The 20,233-nt window shown below is 43.8% G+C and overlaps 1 protein-coding gene and 1 pseudogene across 1 annotated transcript in view; one reads left to right on the top strand and one right to left on the bottom strand.

Moving 5' to 3' along the window:
• The window catches only part of AMER1 (APC membrane recruitment protein 1), a 40,359-nt gene extending 25,310 nt beyond the window's left edge, over positions 1–15,049 (top strand). The window contains exon 2 of the mRNA XM_075539710.1: positions 6,775–15,049. Coding sequence (XP_075395825.1) covers positions 6,870–10,247 — 3,378 coding nt within the window. The 5' untranslated portion in view covers positions 6,775–6,869 and the 3' untranslated portion in view covers positions 10,248–15,049. The remainder of the gene's footprint in view (positions 1–6,774) is intronic.
• On the bottom strand, positions 46–2,322 carry LOC142433433 (PCI domain-containing protein 2 pseudogene; annotated as a pseudogene).
• Positions 15,050–20,233: the final 5,184 nt, after the last annotated feature.

Below are 20,233 nucleotides of genomic sequence, written 5' to 3'. Positions count from 1 at the left end.
AGCAAATTTGCAAACACTGAGCAGATTTTTTTGTTCTCGAACGGTTCAAGTAGTGGAAATTTCAAGCGTGGAGCTGTTTGACAACCTATAACTATATCTCAGACTCATCCGTTTGTTCTTCTGATTTGAGCAGTGGCAATAGTCCAATGCAAATAACAGATGTTCAAAGTCACCATCAAGCGTAGTCTTTAAACCAACATAATATCCCGGTGTAAGTCTCTGCAATGCTATTGTCTTCTTTCAGATTTGGACTTTGATTGTTCTAATTAGAGGTTTCAAAAAATACAGTTTATTGATCTTAAAGTAAATTTTCAATAGCCGATTCACCAAAAGCAGCATCCTCCACTTATTAGAGTCTTCTACTCCATCTCGAGCATTACTGGCAAAGACATGAAAACAACTAATCAGTTATTCAGCTGCTTTTTCCTTTCTTTACCAGCTGTTGGTCCTAGTAAGTGGTAGATTATGAAGGCCAAGTGCTATTTCATACAGGATAGGCAGAGCCTTCTTTGTGGACCTGAAATGCTTGCAGTCTGGCACTTGTATGCTTCTATGAAATTATGGTTTCCCACTGTATAAGTACACTTTAAATGAGCTGCAAACATTTCATCATAAGGGGGTTCCAAACTTGTGGACATTTCTCTTCTGGGGAAGACCACTGAAATCATGGGTTTACAACATGAAGATGCTTAAAAGACACCAGCACTGTACAGGATCTTTCATCTCTATTGCTTCACATATCTGCTACAAGTACTGGTTAATGGCTATGTGTACCATAGAAGCAGACAGCTGGGTCAGGTCTTAAGTTTCGGGCAACATAAGCTGGACTGCCCTATGTATTATGTTCTTAATGCCATTCCACAGCTCATCAGGTCTTCTGTCATCAGCACATCAATCTGTTCTTAAGATGTTCTTGGAATTAAGTGGAATAGACTGAAACTTGTGTTTTGGCTTTCATGGGATTGCTTTAATTTTCTTCAGCTTCAACCTATGAGTGATTAATGACGTCCACAGTTTGTCCTTGGCCTGGTTTTAGCTGCTGGTATTGAGTTTCTCTAGTCAACTTGATTTCTGTATATTTCTTCTGGAGAAGTCCATATGTATGAGTCGCCTTTTGTGTTGCTGGAAAAAAAAAGTGTTTGGTATAAAGAAGTCATGCAAAATCCTTCATGAACAATTTCATTAAAACGACCTAAGAACTGGTGCTTTTGAATTATGGTGCTGGCAAAGAATATTGAAATTACCATGGACTGCCAAAAGAACAAACAAATCTGTTGTGGAAGTAGTACCACTAGAATGCTCCTTAGAGGCAAGGATGGCAACACATCATCTCATGCACTTTGGATATGTTGTCAGGATAGACCAGTCCTGAGAGCAGGACACCATATTAGATTAAGTAGAGGTGCAGTGAAAAGTGGACAGCCCTCAACAAGATGTATTGACACAGTAGCTTCAACAATGGCCTTAAGCATAACAACAGTTGTGAGAGCAGTTTAGGACCAGGCAGTGTTTTGTTGTGTTGTGCTTAGGGTCACTATGAGTTGGAAACTATCTGATGGTACCTAACAACAACAACAGAGAATAATATGAGCCCCCAATAAAATGATTTTTTTAAGTAAAGCAGGTGGGGGGGAGCGGGGAGGGAGGGGAAAAAATAGAGGACCTGATGCAAAGGGCTTAAGTGGAGAGCAAATGCTTTGAGAATGATTGGGGCAGGGAATGTGCGAATGTGCTTTATACAATTGATGTATGTATATGTATGGATTGTGATAAGAGTTGTATGAGCCCCTAATAAAATGTAAAAAAAAGAAAAGAAAAAAAATGATTAGGGCAAAGAATGTACAGATGTGCTTTATACAATTGATGTATGTATATGTATGGATTGTGATAAGAGTTGTATGAGCCCTAATAAAATGTTTTAAAAAATAAAAAGTAAAGCAGGCATCAGATGTCCTAAAGGGAATCCTGGGATACACCAAGGACCTGGTAACTTCAACAGTGACACCCACTCTTCCACGTTTGGTGCTGGGACTGGCATTGCCCTCAGCAACCACATTGTCAAACTCTTTTCCTGGTATCAATGAAATTTGCTACAGAGCGGTGGACTGTATAGTCCACATGGCCTCCAAGGGATAAGAGCACCCCACCCCTCCCAGAACACCAGTCCCAGCAACATCATTAGAGGAAGGCAGAAGCCCTCAGCTGCTGGGGAGTCTTCGTCCCAACTTGACCCCCCCAACATACTGAGGATATCCCATCATCATGACTTTCCATGCAGACCCCTTGAGGAAGGGGAGGCACTTACAGAGCCCAGCCGTTCATGTACCATCAATAAAGTACAGTGTAACCACCCACCCCACCCCAACGCCACCAAAAGAAGGAAAGAAAGAAAAGGAAATACCATGGCTGGTGCCAGCCGCATCTTAATCGTCAAAGTAAACACTTTAAAGAGGTCTGGTGCAGCAGCTTTACTTAATGCAGTGTGCCATTTGATCCCTTGTCTGTTGCTTTCACGAGCATGAATTGTGGATACAAGCAAAGTGAAATCCGGGACTTCAGTCTTTTCTCTGTTTAACGCGTAACCTAATGGCCCAGCTGGGAGGATTTTTCTTTTCTTTACATTTAGTTGTAAATACATATTAAAGGTTGTGATCCTGATCTTCCTCAGCAAGTGTTTCAAGTCCTCCTCACTTTCAGCAAGCAAGGTTGTGTCAAATGCATATGAGAGGTTATTTAATTAATCCTTCCTTCAATCCCGATACCATGTTCCTCACATAATCCAGTTTCTCTGATTATTTGCTCAGCATGCAAATTAAATAAGTGTGGTGAGAGAATACAGCCCGGACTCACTTTGCTTGATATTAAACTCCCTCCCCTGCTAACCTATGAGTTCCCTTAAAGCAAGGATGGTTAGTCTGCCTTGCAATGCTGAGCCTAGTATCTACCACTTACCAAAGGTTCAGGAAAGATTTGTTTTATGAATTTCACAAGAAATAAAATTTCCCAAAGAACTTTGTGGTTGCCATCTCAAATCCCCCGTGCCCATGACAAACCTAACAGGAATGACAAATATCTGTGTTGTGGACCATGGATTTAGGTATATGATAGGTCCCTTTCCCGACAGGTAGTGGACTATGAGTGATAATGTGCATAACGTGTCTGTATAATTGTGTGTGGTGGATGGTTGCTTAATTTCAGGTTGGAGTTGGACTAAGCTGACCCTCAATGTGAAAATATGACCCTTTCAGAAAAACCCCTAACCTGAGGCAATAATATTGCGTATCTCTGCAGATGAGCTCTAGTCTGTTTTCTTCTTTTTCTAGTTAAGCATCCATTATTTTAGTTCACTTTTAATATTCAGTACTGTAGCATGTTCTTCAGGAAGCTTGCATAAACACTGACAACTCAAACGTCAAGAAAATGTATGAAATTAATATAGTATAGCTGCAAGTACATATTTATCACCAGTGTTGGTTCACAGTCTCACTGTAGGTGAATATGTTCTGTCCTTTTATCATGGCAGGCAGTCACAAGACGGTGTTTCTGCTCTGGGGGCCATAGGGCTCTTTACTCCCCTTTTATTCCCAGCAACTCTTTTTCTCTTCTCTAACTTTCTCTGTATGCTGATGACAAAGAGGGTGGTATGTGACTTGGTAGGAAGCTCCTGAGCCATTTGTGACTAGCTGTAGACATTGTACTACACTAGATTTGGAGGTAGCTAGAATTTCTTTTTATTCCATAACTGTGGCATTTAGGGGAGAAAGACTGAGCTTTCAGGAGTGTTTTCCAGTCCAGTCTGTTTGGGGCACCACGCCCTGGCCCCAAAGTCTACCTTCAGCAATCTCTGGGGATCTTGGCGCTCCATTCCCTTGCTGTTCCACTACACTCCTAAAGGCCAACAAATGATCCTTGAACTAACTACAAGCTTTTCTTTCTTGTTGTGTTTTGTTTTGTTCTTTGTCAGTGTTTTGTTGCTGTTGTTCTTTTGTTGTATATTGTTGCTTGGTTTTGCTCCGTCTTGTTTTTGTCCATGTTATCTCCGCAGGTCTGTCTAAATAAGGTAGGTTGGATGAACAATCTGGAGGAGAAAACAACAGGACCGACAGTTCCAGGGGGAGATGGGATAGGGTGAGGTGGGGGGAAAGGAAGTTGTGTTAACAAACCCAGGGACAATGGAACAACAAGTGATCCAAATTGGTGGTGAGGTGGGTGTGGGAGTCCTGGTAGGGCATGATCAAGGGTAATGTAACCAAGAGGAATTGCTAAAACTGAGGTGGGGACTGAGCATGATAGTGGGACAGGAGAAAAATCAAGGAAAGAGCTGGGAGGCAAAGGGCATTTATAGAGGTCTAGATAAAGACATGTACATATGCAAATATATTTATACATGAGGATGGGGAACTAGATCTATGTGCCTATGTTTATAGGTTTAGCATTAAGGTAGCAGAAGGACATTGGGCCTCCACTCAAGTACTCCCTCAATGCAAGAATACTTTCTTCTATTAAAATGGCATTCTATGATGCTCACCTTCCCAACATAACTGCTGAAGATAAAGCGGGTGAATTAGCAAATGTGGTGAAGAAAGCTGACGGTGCCCAGCTATCAAAAGATATAGCATCTTGGGTCTTAAAAGCTTGAGGGTAAACAAGCGGCCATTTAGCTCAGAAGCAACAAAACCCACATGGAAGAACACACCAGCCTGTGTGATCCTGAGGTGCCGAAGGGATCAGTTATCAGGCATTAAAGAACAAATTATCATATCATTAGGTATACACCTCCTTGATACAATTGCTGAAGACAAATGGGTGAACAAGCAAATGTGGTGAAGCAAGCTGATGGTGCCCAGCAATCAAAAGGCATAGCACCTGGTGTCTTAAAGGCTTGAAGGTAACCAAGCGGCCATCTAGCTCAGAAGCAACAGATCCCACATAGAAGAAGAATACCAGCCTGTGCGATCACGAGGTGTCAAAGGGATCAGGTATAAGGCATCATCAGACCCAAAAAAAATCTTACCATAGTGAATGAGGGGGGAAGTGCAGAGTGGAGACCCAAAGCCCATTTGTCGGCCACTGGAGATCCCCTTGCAGAGGGGTCTAGGGAAGAAGCTGAGTCAGTCAAGGAGCGATACAGCAATGATGAATAATACAACTTTCCTCTAGTGCCTAAATGCTTCCTGCCCCCCCCCGACCCCCAACTATCATGATCCGAATTCTATCTTGCAAGTCTGGCTAGACCAGAAGATGGACATTGGTACAGATAGGAACTGGAAACACAGGGAATCCAGGGTCGATGATCCCTTCAGGACCAGTAGTGTGAGTGGTGATACTAGGAGGGTAGAGGGAAAGTGGGTTGGAAAGACAGAACCGATTACAAGGATCTATATGTGACCTCCTCCCTGGGCGATGGACAACAGAAAAGTGGGTGAAGGGGATGTCGGATAGGGAAAGACATGACAAAATAATAATTTATAAATTATCAAGGGAGGAGGGAGTGGGGAGGGAGGGGGAAAATGAGGAGCTGGTGCCAGAGTCTTAAGTGGAGAGCAAATGTTTTGAGAATGATGAGGGCAGTGGATGTACAGATATGCTTTACACAATTGATGTATATATGGATTGTGATAAGAGTTGTATGAGCCCCCAATAAAACGATCATAAATAAATAAATAGAAAGAAAAATATATAAATAGTAAAGACTGAGCTTTCTAGCCCCATAAACATTATCAGAAAACCCACATGGAGTCTGTATGAGTTAGCATTGACTTGATGACAGTGAGTGGCATTTAGGTGCTTGGAGAATTTGAAGCCTAGATAAAAGGATGTGTCCCACACCAGGTTTAGTTATTTCAATATCTATCAAAAGTCTGTCTCCCAGACTAGACTCACGAATTAGGTAGAAGTTAGGCAGTTACTTGGGGACCAAAATAACACAAGGAAGTGAAGGAGAAACAACCTGCCTTCTAGTTCTAAAATGGAAATTGAAAGAATTTTGGAAAGCATTAAAAATCCCTTCTCAGCAGGACGGTCAATTGAAAGTTTTCCCACCCTTACATAACCCTTATGACTGGGAGGTATTGTATAAAGGAGATAGAAGTCCAGAGAGGTTAAGTTCTTTCCCTAAGGCTGCCAGCTCACCTTGTGTGCCGTCCAGTAGCCTAAGACTACTATGCTGGGGTTCTTAAGGTCTGAACATGGTCTTTCCAACAATTCAAAGAGCCTTTGAGAAAAATATGACATACCAATTCTACTTTTCCTCCAAGCCCTATGTAAAATAACACCAAGCGATCAGGCTAATCTGAAATTGAGGACTGGAGCTGGCAGACACCAGTGAAGACTTAAGTGGGTTGTTTTGATAAATGCCTTTAAAAAATTCTGTGAGGTCATAACAGATCTCCCTCTGGACTTCCTTGCCCTTCCCTAACATCTCCCTGCACCTTAACATTCCCCTCTCCATAGTCAGTAACACATCTACAGTTTTCCCCCCTGCTCAGTGCTTTCCAGAGCTTAAGAAAGCTAGGGGAAAAAAGAACTCAGTGAAGGGATTGGGGCTGGTTGTCCATTGTTTAGTGTACAGTTTTTCGGTCTTGTAGCCTAAAGGAGGCTAGCTCAGCAGCTCAAACATATGGAATGGATTATGAGTTGTATTATGATTTCCCCTACTGGTTCCTCTTTGGTCCCACTAAAGCTTGAGATGACAGACACTTCTGAAAAGAAACCCAGCTTGGATGCTTGCTCACCAGTATCTGCCTCTCACTTTGTCTCTCTTATCTCCTTCAGACTCAACTATGGTGATTCCTGACTAATGGTGTCATAAGAGTGCCAGGAACCCTGAAGTTGCTTTTCCAGAAAGTACCTGAGTTGTCCCCATAACAATGGAGACCCGAAAAGATGAAGCTGCTCAGAACAAGGGAGTGGCAGACTTTAAGGACACTCAGGCCCAAGAGACAGTGAAAGGAGTCAAGAACAAAGCAATTGAAGGAAAGGAGGTGCCAGTGTCAGAACCGTCCTCCTCTGGCCCAGGTAGGCTGAAGAAAACGGCTATGAAGCTCTTTGGTGGCAAGAAGGGCATCTGTACCCTGCCTAGTATTTTTGGAGGGGGTCGAAGCAAAGGTTCTGGAAAAAGCAGCTCCAGGAAGGGTCTCAGCAAGAGTAAAACCCACGATGGACTTAGTGAAGCAGTTTGTGACCTTGAGGACGCCGCCAGTGAGGGAATTGACTTCACCCTAACTTTACCTGACTCACCCTGCAGACTTCCTAGCTCCCAGAGTGCGCAGGGGGCTTTGGAGACAGGCTTCAGATGTAAGACGTTTGTGGCTGGAGTCACAGAGAAAGCTGAGGCTGAGAAGGTTTCCTCTGTGCTCAAACCAAAGAAAGGCCTGAAAGGCTTTTTCAGCAGTATCCGCCGTCACCGGAAAGGCAAGGTCGCCGGAACTGAGCAAAGTGAGGCAGGGCTTAAGGTACCTGAAGGAGACAGAGCCAGACCTCATGAGCAGGTAAACTCATCTCCTCTTTTCCACTCTGAGGAGGCTCTTCCAGCTTCGAGCAAGGAAAATATCAAATCTCAGGATGTCTCCAGGTCAGAAGTGTCATTAGCAACAGAGACTTCTCCACAAGTCACTGAAAACACATCTTGTAAAGGTCTAGAAAACCCTATGGAGGTCTGCCCTTCAGCACTACTACAGCTCAAGCCTATGCTTGATGCCAGTGACCCTGAGGAATCCCATAGCTCAGAAACAGGGAACAAGGAAGAGGTGGGAGAGGTAAATCAACCCAGTGGCCCTGTCGGGGATCAGTTGAGCCTCTTATTTGGGGATGTCACATCCCTGAAAAGCTTTGACTCATTGACAGGTTGTGGGGACATCATAGCTGAGCAAGACATGGACAGCATGACAGATAGCATGGCCTCTGGGGGCCAGAGGGCCAACCGAGATGGGACTAAGAGAAGTTCCTGCCTGGTGACTTACCAAGGAGGTGGGGAAGAGATGGCCTTGCCTGATGATGAGGATGAGGAGGAAGAAGAGGAAGAAGAACAGGTGGAATTAGAGGAGGAAGAAGTAAAAGAGGGAGATGATGACTTAGATTATCTGTGGGCAAGTACACAGATGTACCCAATGCCCAACTTGAACGTGGGCTACCATCCTACCACATCCCCAGGCCACCACAACTACATGCTCCTTGACACAGTTCAGTCCTATCATGGCTTGCCACCTGGAGACATTTTGACTCCACAGAGTGACCAGCAAGAGTCTGCTCCTAATAGTGATGAAGGTTATTATGACTCCACCACTCCTGGATTTGAGGATGATTCAGGCGAGGCCCTGGGACTTGTCCACAAGGATTGTCTGCCCAGAGACAGCTATAGTGGAGATGCCCTTTATGAGTTCTATGAGCTAGATGACAGTCTTCAGAATTCCCCACCTGGCGATGACTTCCTCTATGACCTTCATGGTTGCAGCTCTGACATGTTTAACCCATTCTTGGACTTTGAAAAGTTCTCTTCTTCCCGGCAGCCTGAGACGATGGAGACAGAGGAGGAACGCCTAGTGACTATTCAGAAACAGTTGTTATATTGGGAGCTTCAACGGGAGCATCTTGAGGCCCAAAAGGCTCATGCCAGGGTGGCCCACAACAGGGAAGTCTTGGCCCAAGATGCTTGTATTTGGAAACCTCATGCCAGAGAGGCCAAAGCTCGAGAGGCCTATGGTAGGGAGACCCATGCCAGAGAAGTCCATGCTCGAGAAGCTCATGCCAGGGAAACGTGTGCCCGAGAGTCTCATGCTGTAGAGGACCAAGCCCATGAGACCCAGCCCCAGCAGGAGAAGAGCCTCATGGAATATCAGATGAGGCCATTAGGCCCCTCAGTGATGGGCCTGGTGGCAGGGGCACCAGAGATCTCTCATACTTCCTACCATGGAACCACCTCAGCTTTCCCTGCCACTGCAAGTAGTGAACCAGACTGGAGGGACTTCCGTCCTCTAGAAAAGCGTTTTGAAGGCACTTGTTCCAAGAAAGATCAAAGTACCTGCTTGATGCACCTCTTCCAGAGCGATGCCATGTTTGAGCCAGACATGCAAGAAGCCAATTTTGGAGGGTCCCCCAGGAGGGCCTACCCTACATACTCACCCCCTGAGGAACCCGAGGAAGAGGAAGTTGAGACGGAAGGGAATGCAACTGTGAGTTTCTCACAGGCCCTGGTAGAGTTCACCAGCAACGGAAACCTCTTCTCCAGCATGTCCTATAGCTCGGATTCGAATTCATCCTTCACTCAAAACCTTCCCGAGCTTCCTCCCATGGTAACATTTGACATCGCCGATGTGGAACGGGATGGGGAAGGAGAGTGTGAAGAGAACCCCGAGTTCCACAATGATGAAGACCTAGCAGCCTCCTTGGAAGCTTTCACCATGGGCTACTACCACAAACACACCTCGAGCAACTACCGCAGCCGATTCTACCAAGGCCTTCCCTGGGGTGTGAGCAGTCTCCCTCGATACTTGGGACTGCCTGGCATGCACCCTAGACCCCCACCTGCTGCCATGACTCTCAACAGGAGGAGCCGCTCCCTCGACACTGCAGAAACCCTAGAACTAGAGCTTTCTAATTCCCATGTAACCCTGGACTACATGGAATCGGATGAACTTCAGGCGCAGCAAGAAGATTCAGATGAAGAAGAAGAAGATGAGTGTGGCCGAGACAGTCCCCTGTCCCTTTATACTGAGCCCCCAGGAGCTTATGACTGGCTTACCTGGGCCCCCTTTCCTCTACCAGTCGCATCAGGCCCTGCCTCGATAAACCCCAGCCTGTTGGATGGGCTTTCCAACCAGTCTCCATATGGGCAAACAGCCTGTTGTGTACCTCCCGTTTCCGTGTCAGTGTCTCTTCCAGTACCAGTGTCAGAACCAAGGGCACCCCAGGAATCTAGGGTTCTGCCAGCTCGACCTTCACATCTACTCCTGCCCATGGGGCCTTGCTATAACTCCCAGTCACAAACCTTGCAGGATGTGAGAGTCAAGCCTCGAGAGATCCTGCTGCCTGTGGATGAGCCCATTTGTTCCATTTCTGAAAGATTCAGCCCCATTTCTCTGCCCCAAGTCAAGCCCGTGGGCATCACTCATGGCATCCCTCAGCTGCCTAGGATCCTGCCTGAGTCCCCACAGCATAAGTTCGTTCACTATGGAGTTTCCACCATTGACCTGTCAAAGGAGAGACTAAGCAGGATAACTTCCTCACAACCAACCACTCCACTGTCATAAATGGAAATCCAGCTGAACAACCATTAATTCAAGAATAGGGACATAGGGTATGAGCATGTGAGGATCAGGAATAGGGCAGAGGGGTGGGAGGGTGGGGATTTTAGTTTAAGTTGGACAACCTTTTCACTGAGCAAAGCTCCTGTGAGGTTTTGCCTTTGTTTCCCCACTTCCCCTTTCTGTCTTCGGTGACCGCTTTTGATTTGGGTACATCTTCGCAGAGAGGCTACACTCCTCATTTTGCTTTTGGGTTTCTTCTTGTGACCCATTCAGAATTGGAGATGCTGTGATTTTGTACCGGTTCCAGTTGCTGAGTTAGTGATTATATACAGCCTGTGTTCTTAATATAGGCAGAACCCTTAGCATCCATCTCTACTGTGACCCTCCCCAATCTATAATGGACCACTGGTTAGCAGATAAGTCTGCATGGGCACTGCCTCTCTTTCAGGAACGGGGGACTTGCTTGCTCTTAGCAATGTGTAATTATGGTACAGATTCTCCTTACCCTTACTCCCTTGGACCTTGGCAGAACTGCCACCAATTGCATCAGATACCTATAATCTATCTCAACTAGACGTCCTTGGGTAGGACAAAATAGCATGTATCTCACCTCCTATTTCTTTGAACTTTGGTATCATTACCAGATGGAGTCTTTTTGACCTGGCTTGCCATAGTTTTAGATTGAAAAACAAAAGCTCTAATCGCTTTAGTGAAGTGATCAAATTCTTCCAGTTGTCCACAGAAGACAAATCACAGTTATATTAAAGACTATGCCATAGATTCTTGAGCCCTGGAATGATAAGACTTATTACTTCTCCCTCTATTAAGCCTGAGTTGCAGATGCTTCAGAATTCTTATCCTTTTTTTTCCTCCAAAGGAAATTTTCATAATCTCATTACAAAAACATATTCTTTCAATTGAGTTACTGAAAGGAAAGTAGGTATTGGGGGCATTGAAAGGTATAGTTCCTGGATGGTGCAAAGGGCTATTAGTCAAACGGTTGGCAGTTTAAACACACTCTTGGATGAACTGCTTCCAAAAGATCACAAACTTAAAACCCTACAGTGCAGTTCTGCTAATGATTCCATAGCAACTAAAAATAGCAGCAGCAAGAATAAGAATAGAAAAAGGAGGCCCCTTTGTTCCATCAGCAGGAGAGGGCTTTCAGAGTTTGCTGAGCTCATGGTAACCTAGCTTTTTAGAAGAGAACGCTGCTCCCCTCTTCCAAGCATAAAATTTCTTAACTCTTGAGCACCCTGTTGTTTGGACACAATATAGAGGTTTCAGGACTGGCTAGCTGATGGATCCAGCAGCACTTCTGAGACATGGTAGCAAATGCATCCCGCAACTGAGGTCCCAGGCGCCCTAAGAGCTTTCCCCTTGCAATTAGCCAAATCCTTAGCACCAAAAAGGACAACTCTTCTTGAGAAGAAAGCTTCCCTCTGCCAAGCTTCTGGACTCTGATTAACATGGAAGTTGCATATTAAACTAGGTTGTACATAACAGTGGGGAAGAGCTTGCTGCCAGGAAGACATTGTTAGAAGCTAATCTGGTCAGGCTTAACTCCATTAATCATCAAAATTAGAGGGCTCCTTTTTAATATGACATATGAAACATGTTGTGCTTGAATATATTGACTTTCAGGTCGATACTGTGCTTGGACATATTGAACCAGCCCACAAACATTTTATGGCTGTCAAGAGAATTCTTGACAGGTTCAAGAATTCTTGAGAGGACAAGAGTTAATGTCATTCCTGAGGCTTAGTAACTAAGCTTGGGAATAGCTATTATTGGTCTCCTAGGTCAATGTACCCTCGTGAATTAATTGCCCCTTGGCCAAATTGGTCTTTGTCACCATTTCTCAGATTGGTGAACCTGGTGGAAGAAATAACTCCTGGAAGTACCACATGAGTTTGCATGGCACCAACACTACCTCTCAATGGAATCAGATCAGCTTTCCAGGCTACCTGTGACTGACGCTCCAAAGAAGTGCATCAGTTGACCCAGAAAATTAAAGAAAGTGAGAAAGGCCCTCCTCACACCAAGCAAGTATTACAGGGGAAAGGTGCTCATATTCCAACCATCTGACCTATCAAAGTTGCCTGGGAAAGTGGGGCCGAAATCAGGTTGACCTTTGGCAGCAAGTAAACACTCACCAAATGCCTTTATAATAGGAAAATTCACCTCTTGCCTCCTCTGTCTTTGCTTGTCCTTCAGGGCAGCTCAAGCTCCTGTCTGCCTATGGACTGTGCCAGCCACACCAGACAGTGAGCCATCACCAGCTTCCAGCACCCACTGAAGAAAGAAAAAAGTAGGTGGCTAGTTTTTGGCCAAGAGCTGAGAGCTGTCTTCACAGGTAGTAAGGCAATAAGGCACTGCCCCTGAGGGGGGCTGTCAGTCCTGACACCCCACCTAACTGCGCTTCGGATGATCACACAACATAGAGTAGGACCTGGCTGAGTTCATGCTTTGTACAGCATGACTGCCCACAAGTCCATCTGACCATCCATGGACAAGATCCTCACCTGTCAGGGTACTTGGCTGTGGAAGAAGACTCCTTCAAATTTCTCTCTTGATCCAAAAAGTTCATGGCCAAACACCAACTACAGCCTAGAGGAGTAAGGAATATTTGGCTGAGGATACATGGTGATTGGGCCTCATGGAAATATGGGAGAACATCCAAATTCCAATCTGCTCCCTAAACAAGCTAGCTTGGTTAAGAGCAAATATGAGGGGACTTCAAAAAGTTTGTCTAAAAATTCCAGTATCTTTCAATTCCGTTATATTTCAATTCAATTGTCCATACATTTTTGTATGCCGTAGATATTTCAAGGTGTTGGTGTCATGCCTACCACCTTCTATTAAAGGAAGAAACTGACCAGATGAATACCATGTCTCCATTCCAGGGCCCTGGGATAATGATTTTGAATGTGGCTTCAAGAGAAGGTGTGACTGTCAGGGCTGAACTAATTTTGCTATCCAGCAGGATTATCTAGTAGCAGACCACTCTGATCTTGCTAATTCCTAGATGAGACTAATCCTTAGGGTAGGCGAAGGCGGGACCAGTGAATGTGGGTAGAGAATGCTGCCTAGCAGACCACTCAGAGCTGGGATGCCAGCTTCTCGGTGCTTAGAGCTTTCAAAGAAGCTCTGCCCTTGTGTTCCATTTAGAGCCTGCTCTGCCCATCTGAACTTAGCTTGTATACCAGACCATAAGGCTCCTGGGGCAAAAGCTTCAATAAACACCAATCGTCCTCAATGCTCTCTCTACCTAGGAGGGAAGTGGCTTTCGATACCCCTTGTCCTGCTGCCAGTTATTTTCTTACTTTTGCCAGTGCCACCATTCCACTTGTTATACCCTTAGTTACACTTACGAAAGGGAAGCATCAGAGATTTAAGAGAGACTTCAAGTTATACTCACATGTAGGCTGCATCCAATTTGATATATATATCAATTACTTATTTTTGTATTGTTTGCATTTTATATTCATGAGAGATGTATCAATTATTCTTTTCTTATATTTTTTATTTTTAAGCAGTGCTGTTTACAGTTTTAAACAAAACAAAGTCAACACAAAAATCACTGCTGCTTGTGTAGAGGGTTGACATCTCAACTACTCCTTGCTCCCCCTTTTCCCCTTCTCCCAACTTCCATTGTATGGAACTGTTGGGCCTGTCCTCCATGATAAAGACTGCAGAAGATGCCCAGGTATTACAGACAAACACCAGGTGACTCAGGTATGTGAAACCTGGTAGACAGCATGTTTTTATGGCTTTTTCCCCCTTGGGGGCCCTTTCTCCCCCAGTGTGTAGACTTTTGGAAGTACACTTTTCTTTCTCCCCCTCTTTATGCTTTGTACTTTTCCTTTATAATTAGAGTGCCATATTGTGTTTTGTCTTTTCTTTCTCCAGAGGAGCCTTTTGAAGATACTCATCACACATAGGGAAAGCAAAACCAAACAAACAGAGCATGACACCTCATTGCCATCAAGTCAGTGCTGACTAGCCCCACAGAGTAAAACTGTCCCTGTGGGTTTCCACGACTATATTTGGGGGAGTAAAAGCCTCATCTTTCTCCCATAGAATGGCTGGTAGTTTCAAACAGCTGACTTTGTTGTTAGCAGTTCAATGCATAACTCACTGTGCCATAAGGGGGTGGGGGTGTTCAGTGACATGTCCCTCTAAGAAACTGGAGAAAACAATAGTGGTGATGCTCAGACTATCGGGACTTAAGAGAACCCTTGCGTAGGATGTTCTGTGAGCTCAGTTAATTGTGACATACACTCAGAAGAAACGTGGGGAAATCTTTGACCCCTCTTGCTGCTTTGGGGAAGTCTCTCTAATCCTGCCACTATCCCCCCTCCCCTACTTTAGCGTACACCTGCATGGTACTTTGCTGTCCTGATGCCCTTTTTCCAACCTATAGTCACTCCAAAGGAGAAGTCCATATGACAAGAGGGTTTGTCTGTTGAAAGGTGGGCCGTTAATGATGATTTTTGTTACTATTGGTGCTTATTTTCCCTACTGTATATATGGCAGGGGGAGAAAACAGGAATTTATATTTAGATTATGTTAAATAAAGTGACTGGGAAAAGGAGGGAAGAATATATCACAGTACACCCCACCCTATGTGTAACCATTCCTTTTCTCCGTGCAGAAAGCATTCCCTTCCCAAACATCATGGAATCACCTGAGTTGTGACCTCTCTACTCCTAAATCGCACCAACATGTGGATGCACTGCCTGTTTTTAACAACATATTTTTCTTTTGTGGAATGCTAATAAACTTTTGGGTTCAAGAGGGATTCTTCTCCCAGCCTAGAGTATTGTGTGGTTTGTACTATGCCTGATACTTGTGGTGGTTAAATTTGCCCTTGAAGAGATGTTGAGTAATTAAGAAGGGAGGTGGTTGGCATGGGTGGACTGGGTTCTGGGGCACCCACAGGGAAAACAGGAGCCAGAACTGAAATAGAAATTAGAAGAAATTTCAGTGTTCCATGAAAAACATATCCTGCAACAGTCTGTGGTTAAACTTACTCCAACACATTTCCCACATCCTGACACCTACCACTTAAGTTCTTGGTCACTGCTACGGCCTCACTAGCACTAATTAAATTAGCCGTAATTGATACAAGTCTTCATTGATATGAGACTAGTATGCTAGTCTTCCTAATAGCCAGGAGGCAGAGGTATAGACTGCTTACTGATAGTTAAAATTAAAAGGATGTTGGGCCTATCAGGGAATAGGTCTATGACCACTTATTTGACTGAGACACTAGAGGGGATATGTGAATTCTGCCTCCTCCTGCAGGAAATCTAATCCTGTGGGTACCAGTAGTGTACCACAGCAAGAAGCTATTCATCTTGGGGTCCTATCCTGAGTTTCCACGCTTGCCCTATCCTAGACAGGAATAGCTTACTACTTTCTGTTACCCATACAAAAACCTGACTTGGCCACCAACTCAGGAGATAAGAAGAAAGTGATTGCTCATAGCTTTGATTTTCCTAATTCAGACTCTTACCCTTGCCTTCTTCCAGCGAGGACATCTAGCAACTATGTGTAGCCTTCTCTATGTTTCCACCAACTCCCATTTTCATGTCAGGACAGAAATAGCAGCTCCTTGAAAGTGCTGTGGAGCGTGCTGCCCTAGTCTTAACTAGGAAGGCTATCTGGGGCCTCTTCTTAGACCAGCAAAGAAGTTTGAAAACCTCTAAGATCATATGAACCAGACATAGACAATAGAAGCTCATTAGCAAGAGAAAAAATAGAGAGCTTCCTGAGAGATGACTTGGCATTTCACAGAAAGATCTACTTTGGGCGGCTGTGCAAGAAGTGTTAAACATGGTTGCTAAGGGAAGTTTTGATGCAAAGCTCTCTAAGAAAGTCTCATCAGATTTCCTGAGTATTCATGAGTATCATAGTCGTGCAGACCTGTGTTTCTGCACTTTATTAATCAATTGGACTTGGGAGATCCCCTCTTATAGGTCTGTTTCCCCATCAGTATGGGGTAGGTGCAGGCATAGATTTCTCTACACTAGTTCTTGGTGCATTTCACTGGATTACATCAGTGACCCACTGAACTTTCAGCAACTTGTGTTCAGCACTCCCAATCCCCAATCTTGATCCTGGCTCAGTTGGCTTGTGGTGGAGTTTTACTATCAGTGTGTGTGTGTGTGTGTGTGTGTGTGTGTGTGTGTTACTCCATATGAAATAGACCAAGAGTATGGTTTAACATCAAAGTTGTATCATTCCACCATACTTAATCTATATGCTGAGCAAATAAGGTAAGCTGGACTACATACAGGAGAATGTGCCACAGGATTGGGGGAAGCTTCATTAACAATCTGCAATATGCAGAAGACACAATCTTGTTTGCTGAAAGCCAATAGGATACTGATGAAGAATAATGACTACAGCCTTCAGTACAGATTATATCTCAATATAAACAAAACAAAAATCCTCTTGACTGGACATAATAATAAAGAGAGAAAATATTGAAATTCGCAAGCATTCCATTTGACTTTGATACACAATCAATGCTCATGTAAGAAGCAGTCAAGAAATAAAAGTATGTATGACATTAGGCAAATCTGCTCACAAAATTTACTTGATGTGTTAAAGAGCAAGAAGATCACTTTGAGGACAATCCACTTAACCCAAGACATGCTATTTTCAATAGCCTCATGTGTATGTGAAAGATGAATAATGAATAATAACACTGGAGATTGAATGCATTTGAATTATGATGTGGGTGGAAAACATTGAAAGTATTGCCAGAAGAACAAATAAATCTATCTTGGAGGAAGTCCAGCTAGAATGCTCCTTAGAAGTAAGGATTTTTGTATCGTGCACTTTAGACAAGTTATCAGGAGAGATTGTACTTGGTAGAGTGCCAGCGAAAAGAGAGGAAGATCCTCAATAAGATGGAGGGACACCGTGGCCACAACAATAGCAACAATGGTTCAAACATAACAAGTGTGGGGATAGTGCAGGACCAGGAAATGATTCCTGTTGAGTTGTTTCTTGCTATGAGTTGGGGCCAAATCAATGGCACCTAATAACAACAAGAACATAAAACTCCAATGCAGGCCTTGCTCCAAGGAAGATATCTTGGAAATAGATCTTTTGGAGCTAACAACTCTTTCGGTTCTTCTGTTATTGGTGGCTATCCTCATGTGTCCCTGAGTAATATTTTGGATAGGGACATTAGTAGAGGGAACTTTCTAGGATCACCCTTAGATCTCAAGAAAGCTAACTCAGCTCCAAAGCTATTCTATGGTCAGATTGAAGGTTGCGGTTAAGCTACACTGTCCTAGCTCCCTATTTCGAACATATGTAAACCCAACATATTACGGATATTTGTACAAACCTTTTGGGAGATATCTGAGGAAATTGATCTCAAGTGTCTTGTGATTGGAGGAGCCAAACCCACTAGGATTCCCATGGGAGAAAGTTACAGCAGCCTTCTTTCAATCTTCTGTAAAGATATACAACCTTGGAAAGCCTATGGAGCGGTTCTACTTTGGCCTATAGGATTCTTATGAACCAGAATTGGCTCTACAGCAGTGAGTTTGGTTGGGTTTATCTTGTGATTGTAAGGGCCACTGTGGACAAGTTCCTAGCTCCCCATCTCCTAAAATGCTTGCTAGGCTCTGAGCTTTCCTACCATGGTCTTCCCTCTTTGGATAATACCTACTCTTGTTTCTGGGAGTCACATCCAGCCAGTAAGAGCTAGTAACTTGCTACTTTACAAATTCCTTCCATTTCTGTTATCTTCTAAAAAGCTGTATGCAGGTGGGAAAAGCAGGTGATTTCATCCCCATCTTATACACGAGAACATGAAAACATGGAGAATTGAAATGACTCTCATGGTAATATAGAACAACAACAACAAAAGAACCCAACACATTGCTGTCAATTTCAATACTGACTCATGAAAACCTCATGTGTTACAGAGAAATTCTCCATCAGTATTTCTTGGCTATAGTCTACACTGTAACTACAGTAACTCTGTAGTAACTACAGAGTCCCTGGGTGGCACAAACAGTTTGCACCCGACGATTAATTGACAGCTTGGCTGTTCAAATCCCCGCTTAAGTACCTTGAAAGTAAAGTCTGGTGGTTTGCTTCCAAATAGTCACAGCCACGACAATTCTATAGAGTGTAGTTGTAATAGATTCAATTGATTGGATGGCAATGGACCTGTTTTATAATTTAGCAACAACAAACATTTCAGGAACGTAATGGCCAGGCCCTTCTCCCACAGAGCCATCGGGTTAGCAGCTGATTCCAAAGTCCTTGCACCACCCAGACCAAAAAGTTTGTTGTCATCGAATCTATTCTAACTCAGAGATGATAAGAAAGAGAAAAATTACTTCACAGGCTTCCAAAGTTATGATTTTTATGGAAACAGACTGCCACATTTTCCCCTTGTGCACCTGTAGGTAGGTTCATACTGCCAACCTTTTAGTTAGGACAATGATAATATAGAATGCAGACTGCCAACAGCGGGGTCACAGCTGGGAAAGAGAAGGTGGCAGGAGAAGTTTATTGCTAATGATTCTCCAAGCAAAGAATGAATAATAACATCATTGATAAGTGCCTGGCACTAAACCAGAAACTCAAGTTCATTGTTCTTGATTCAACTCTGACTCATAGTGATCCTATAAGATGGCGTAGAACTGCCCCAAAGGGTTTCTAAGGCTGTAAATATTTACAGAAGTAAACTGCCACATTTACTATTGGGTTTGAGCATTTCAATTAGCAGTCTAGTGATTAGCCACTGAGGTACCAGCACTCCTTTGCCAAGCATCTTCAAAGGGAAAAGCAAAAAGTTTACATTCCAGGATTATAGGCACTGGGCACTTTAATTATGCTACTTAATGTAATCCACACATTAAGCTCTCTCCTATTTTCTCTTCTGAGAATGGGGATAACAATGTCAGTATCATAGGGTTAAGAGCCTTGCCAAAGTTCATACATCCATATCACTAGACTCTAAGTCTTATGTTTTTCCTTTTGAATTTGTAATGAAGCTGCTGATCAACTGCACATTACATGTCCTAGGGGTGAACCTCATTAATGACCTCAGCAGTTGTCCCTGGGTCAGAGCATTCAAAAGTTAAAAGGCAACTATGATTGCCTCCCTATCCCACTGGGTCCAGATCATACCCCCCCATCCCCAAACCTATGTCAGAATATCAAAGTCCTTGTGAGACCAGGGTGGGGCTCCTTTTCCCCACTCCTGCTTCCACCCCAGCCTTGGATATCTTGGCATTACCCCCAGACAGGTGAGTCCAACCCTCTTCCCATTTGAACTTACGAATAAGCAGCTGGGAACAATTGAAAAATAGTAAAGTGAGTCAATAGATGTGAGCACTTCCCTGCTTGGAGAATAAGGATTCCCTTGCCATCAAATGGTTCACCACCTCATGAAGTTACTTAATTGTAAATCACTCAATAGCTAAAGTATAAAGCAATCTCTTTCTGAGGGAATAGTTGCTCTTTCATGGCCTCTTGAAGACTGCTCTCACATCTATCTTAGAGCATCCCCCACCACCACCATCATCCCCCTCATGGTTAAATTGCCTTTAAAATGAGTTGTGTAATCATGATCAGGTCTAATACTCCCTCCCCTCTCCCACATTCATTATTTACTCCCCAAATCCCCTTTTCCTCCCTATCGTCCATCCCCCACCCCTGAATTCCCTATAACACCTTGTATCAGTTGTTATTTTTATTGTACATCCACTCCTGTTTCACAGTTTGGAAACCAAACAGAAGATAATGAAAAGCAAATTGCACTAACAAGGTAAGGATAAGAATGTATTAGTATGAAGACAAAATTACAAATAATGTGTGAGGGGGAGAAGACCCCCGTCAACATTCAAGAAGTCAGGGAAGAAATTTCCGTCATAGAACATATAAGACAAAATAATAATAATTTATGATTTATGAAAGGTTCATGAGGGAGGCGGGATTGGGGGGGG

This window comes from Tenrec ecaudatus, chromosome X (assembly GCF_050624435.1).
Source record: "Tenrec ecaudatus isolate mTenEca1 chromosome X, mTenEca1.hap1, whole genome shotgun sequence".
In the NCBI taxonomy this organism is placed as follows: domain Eukaryota; kingdom Metazoa; phylum Chordata; class Mammalia; order Afrosoricida; family Tenrecidae; genus Tenrec; species Tenrec ecaudatus.
Note: the sequence above shows the minus strand (reverse complement) of the source record. Positions and strands in the feature narration are given on the sequence as shown.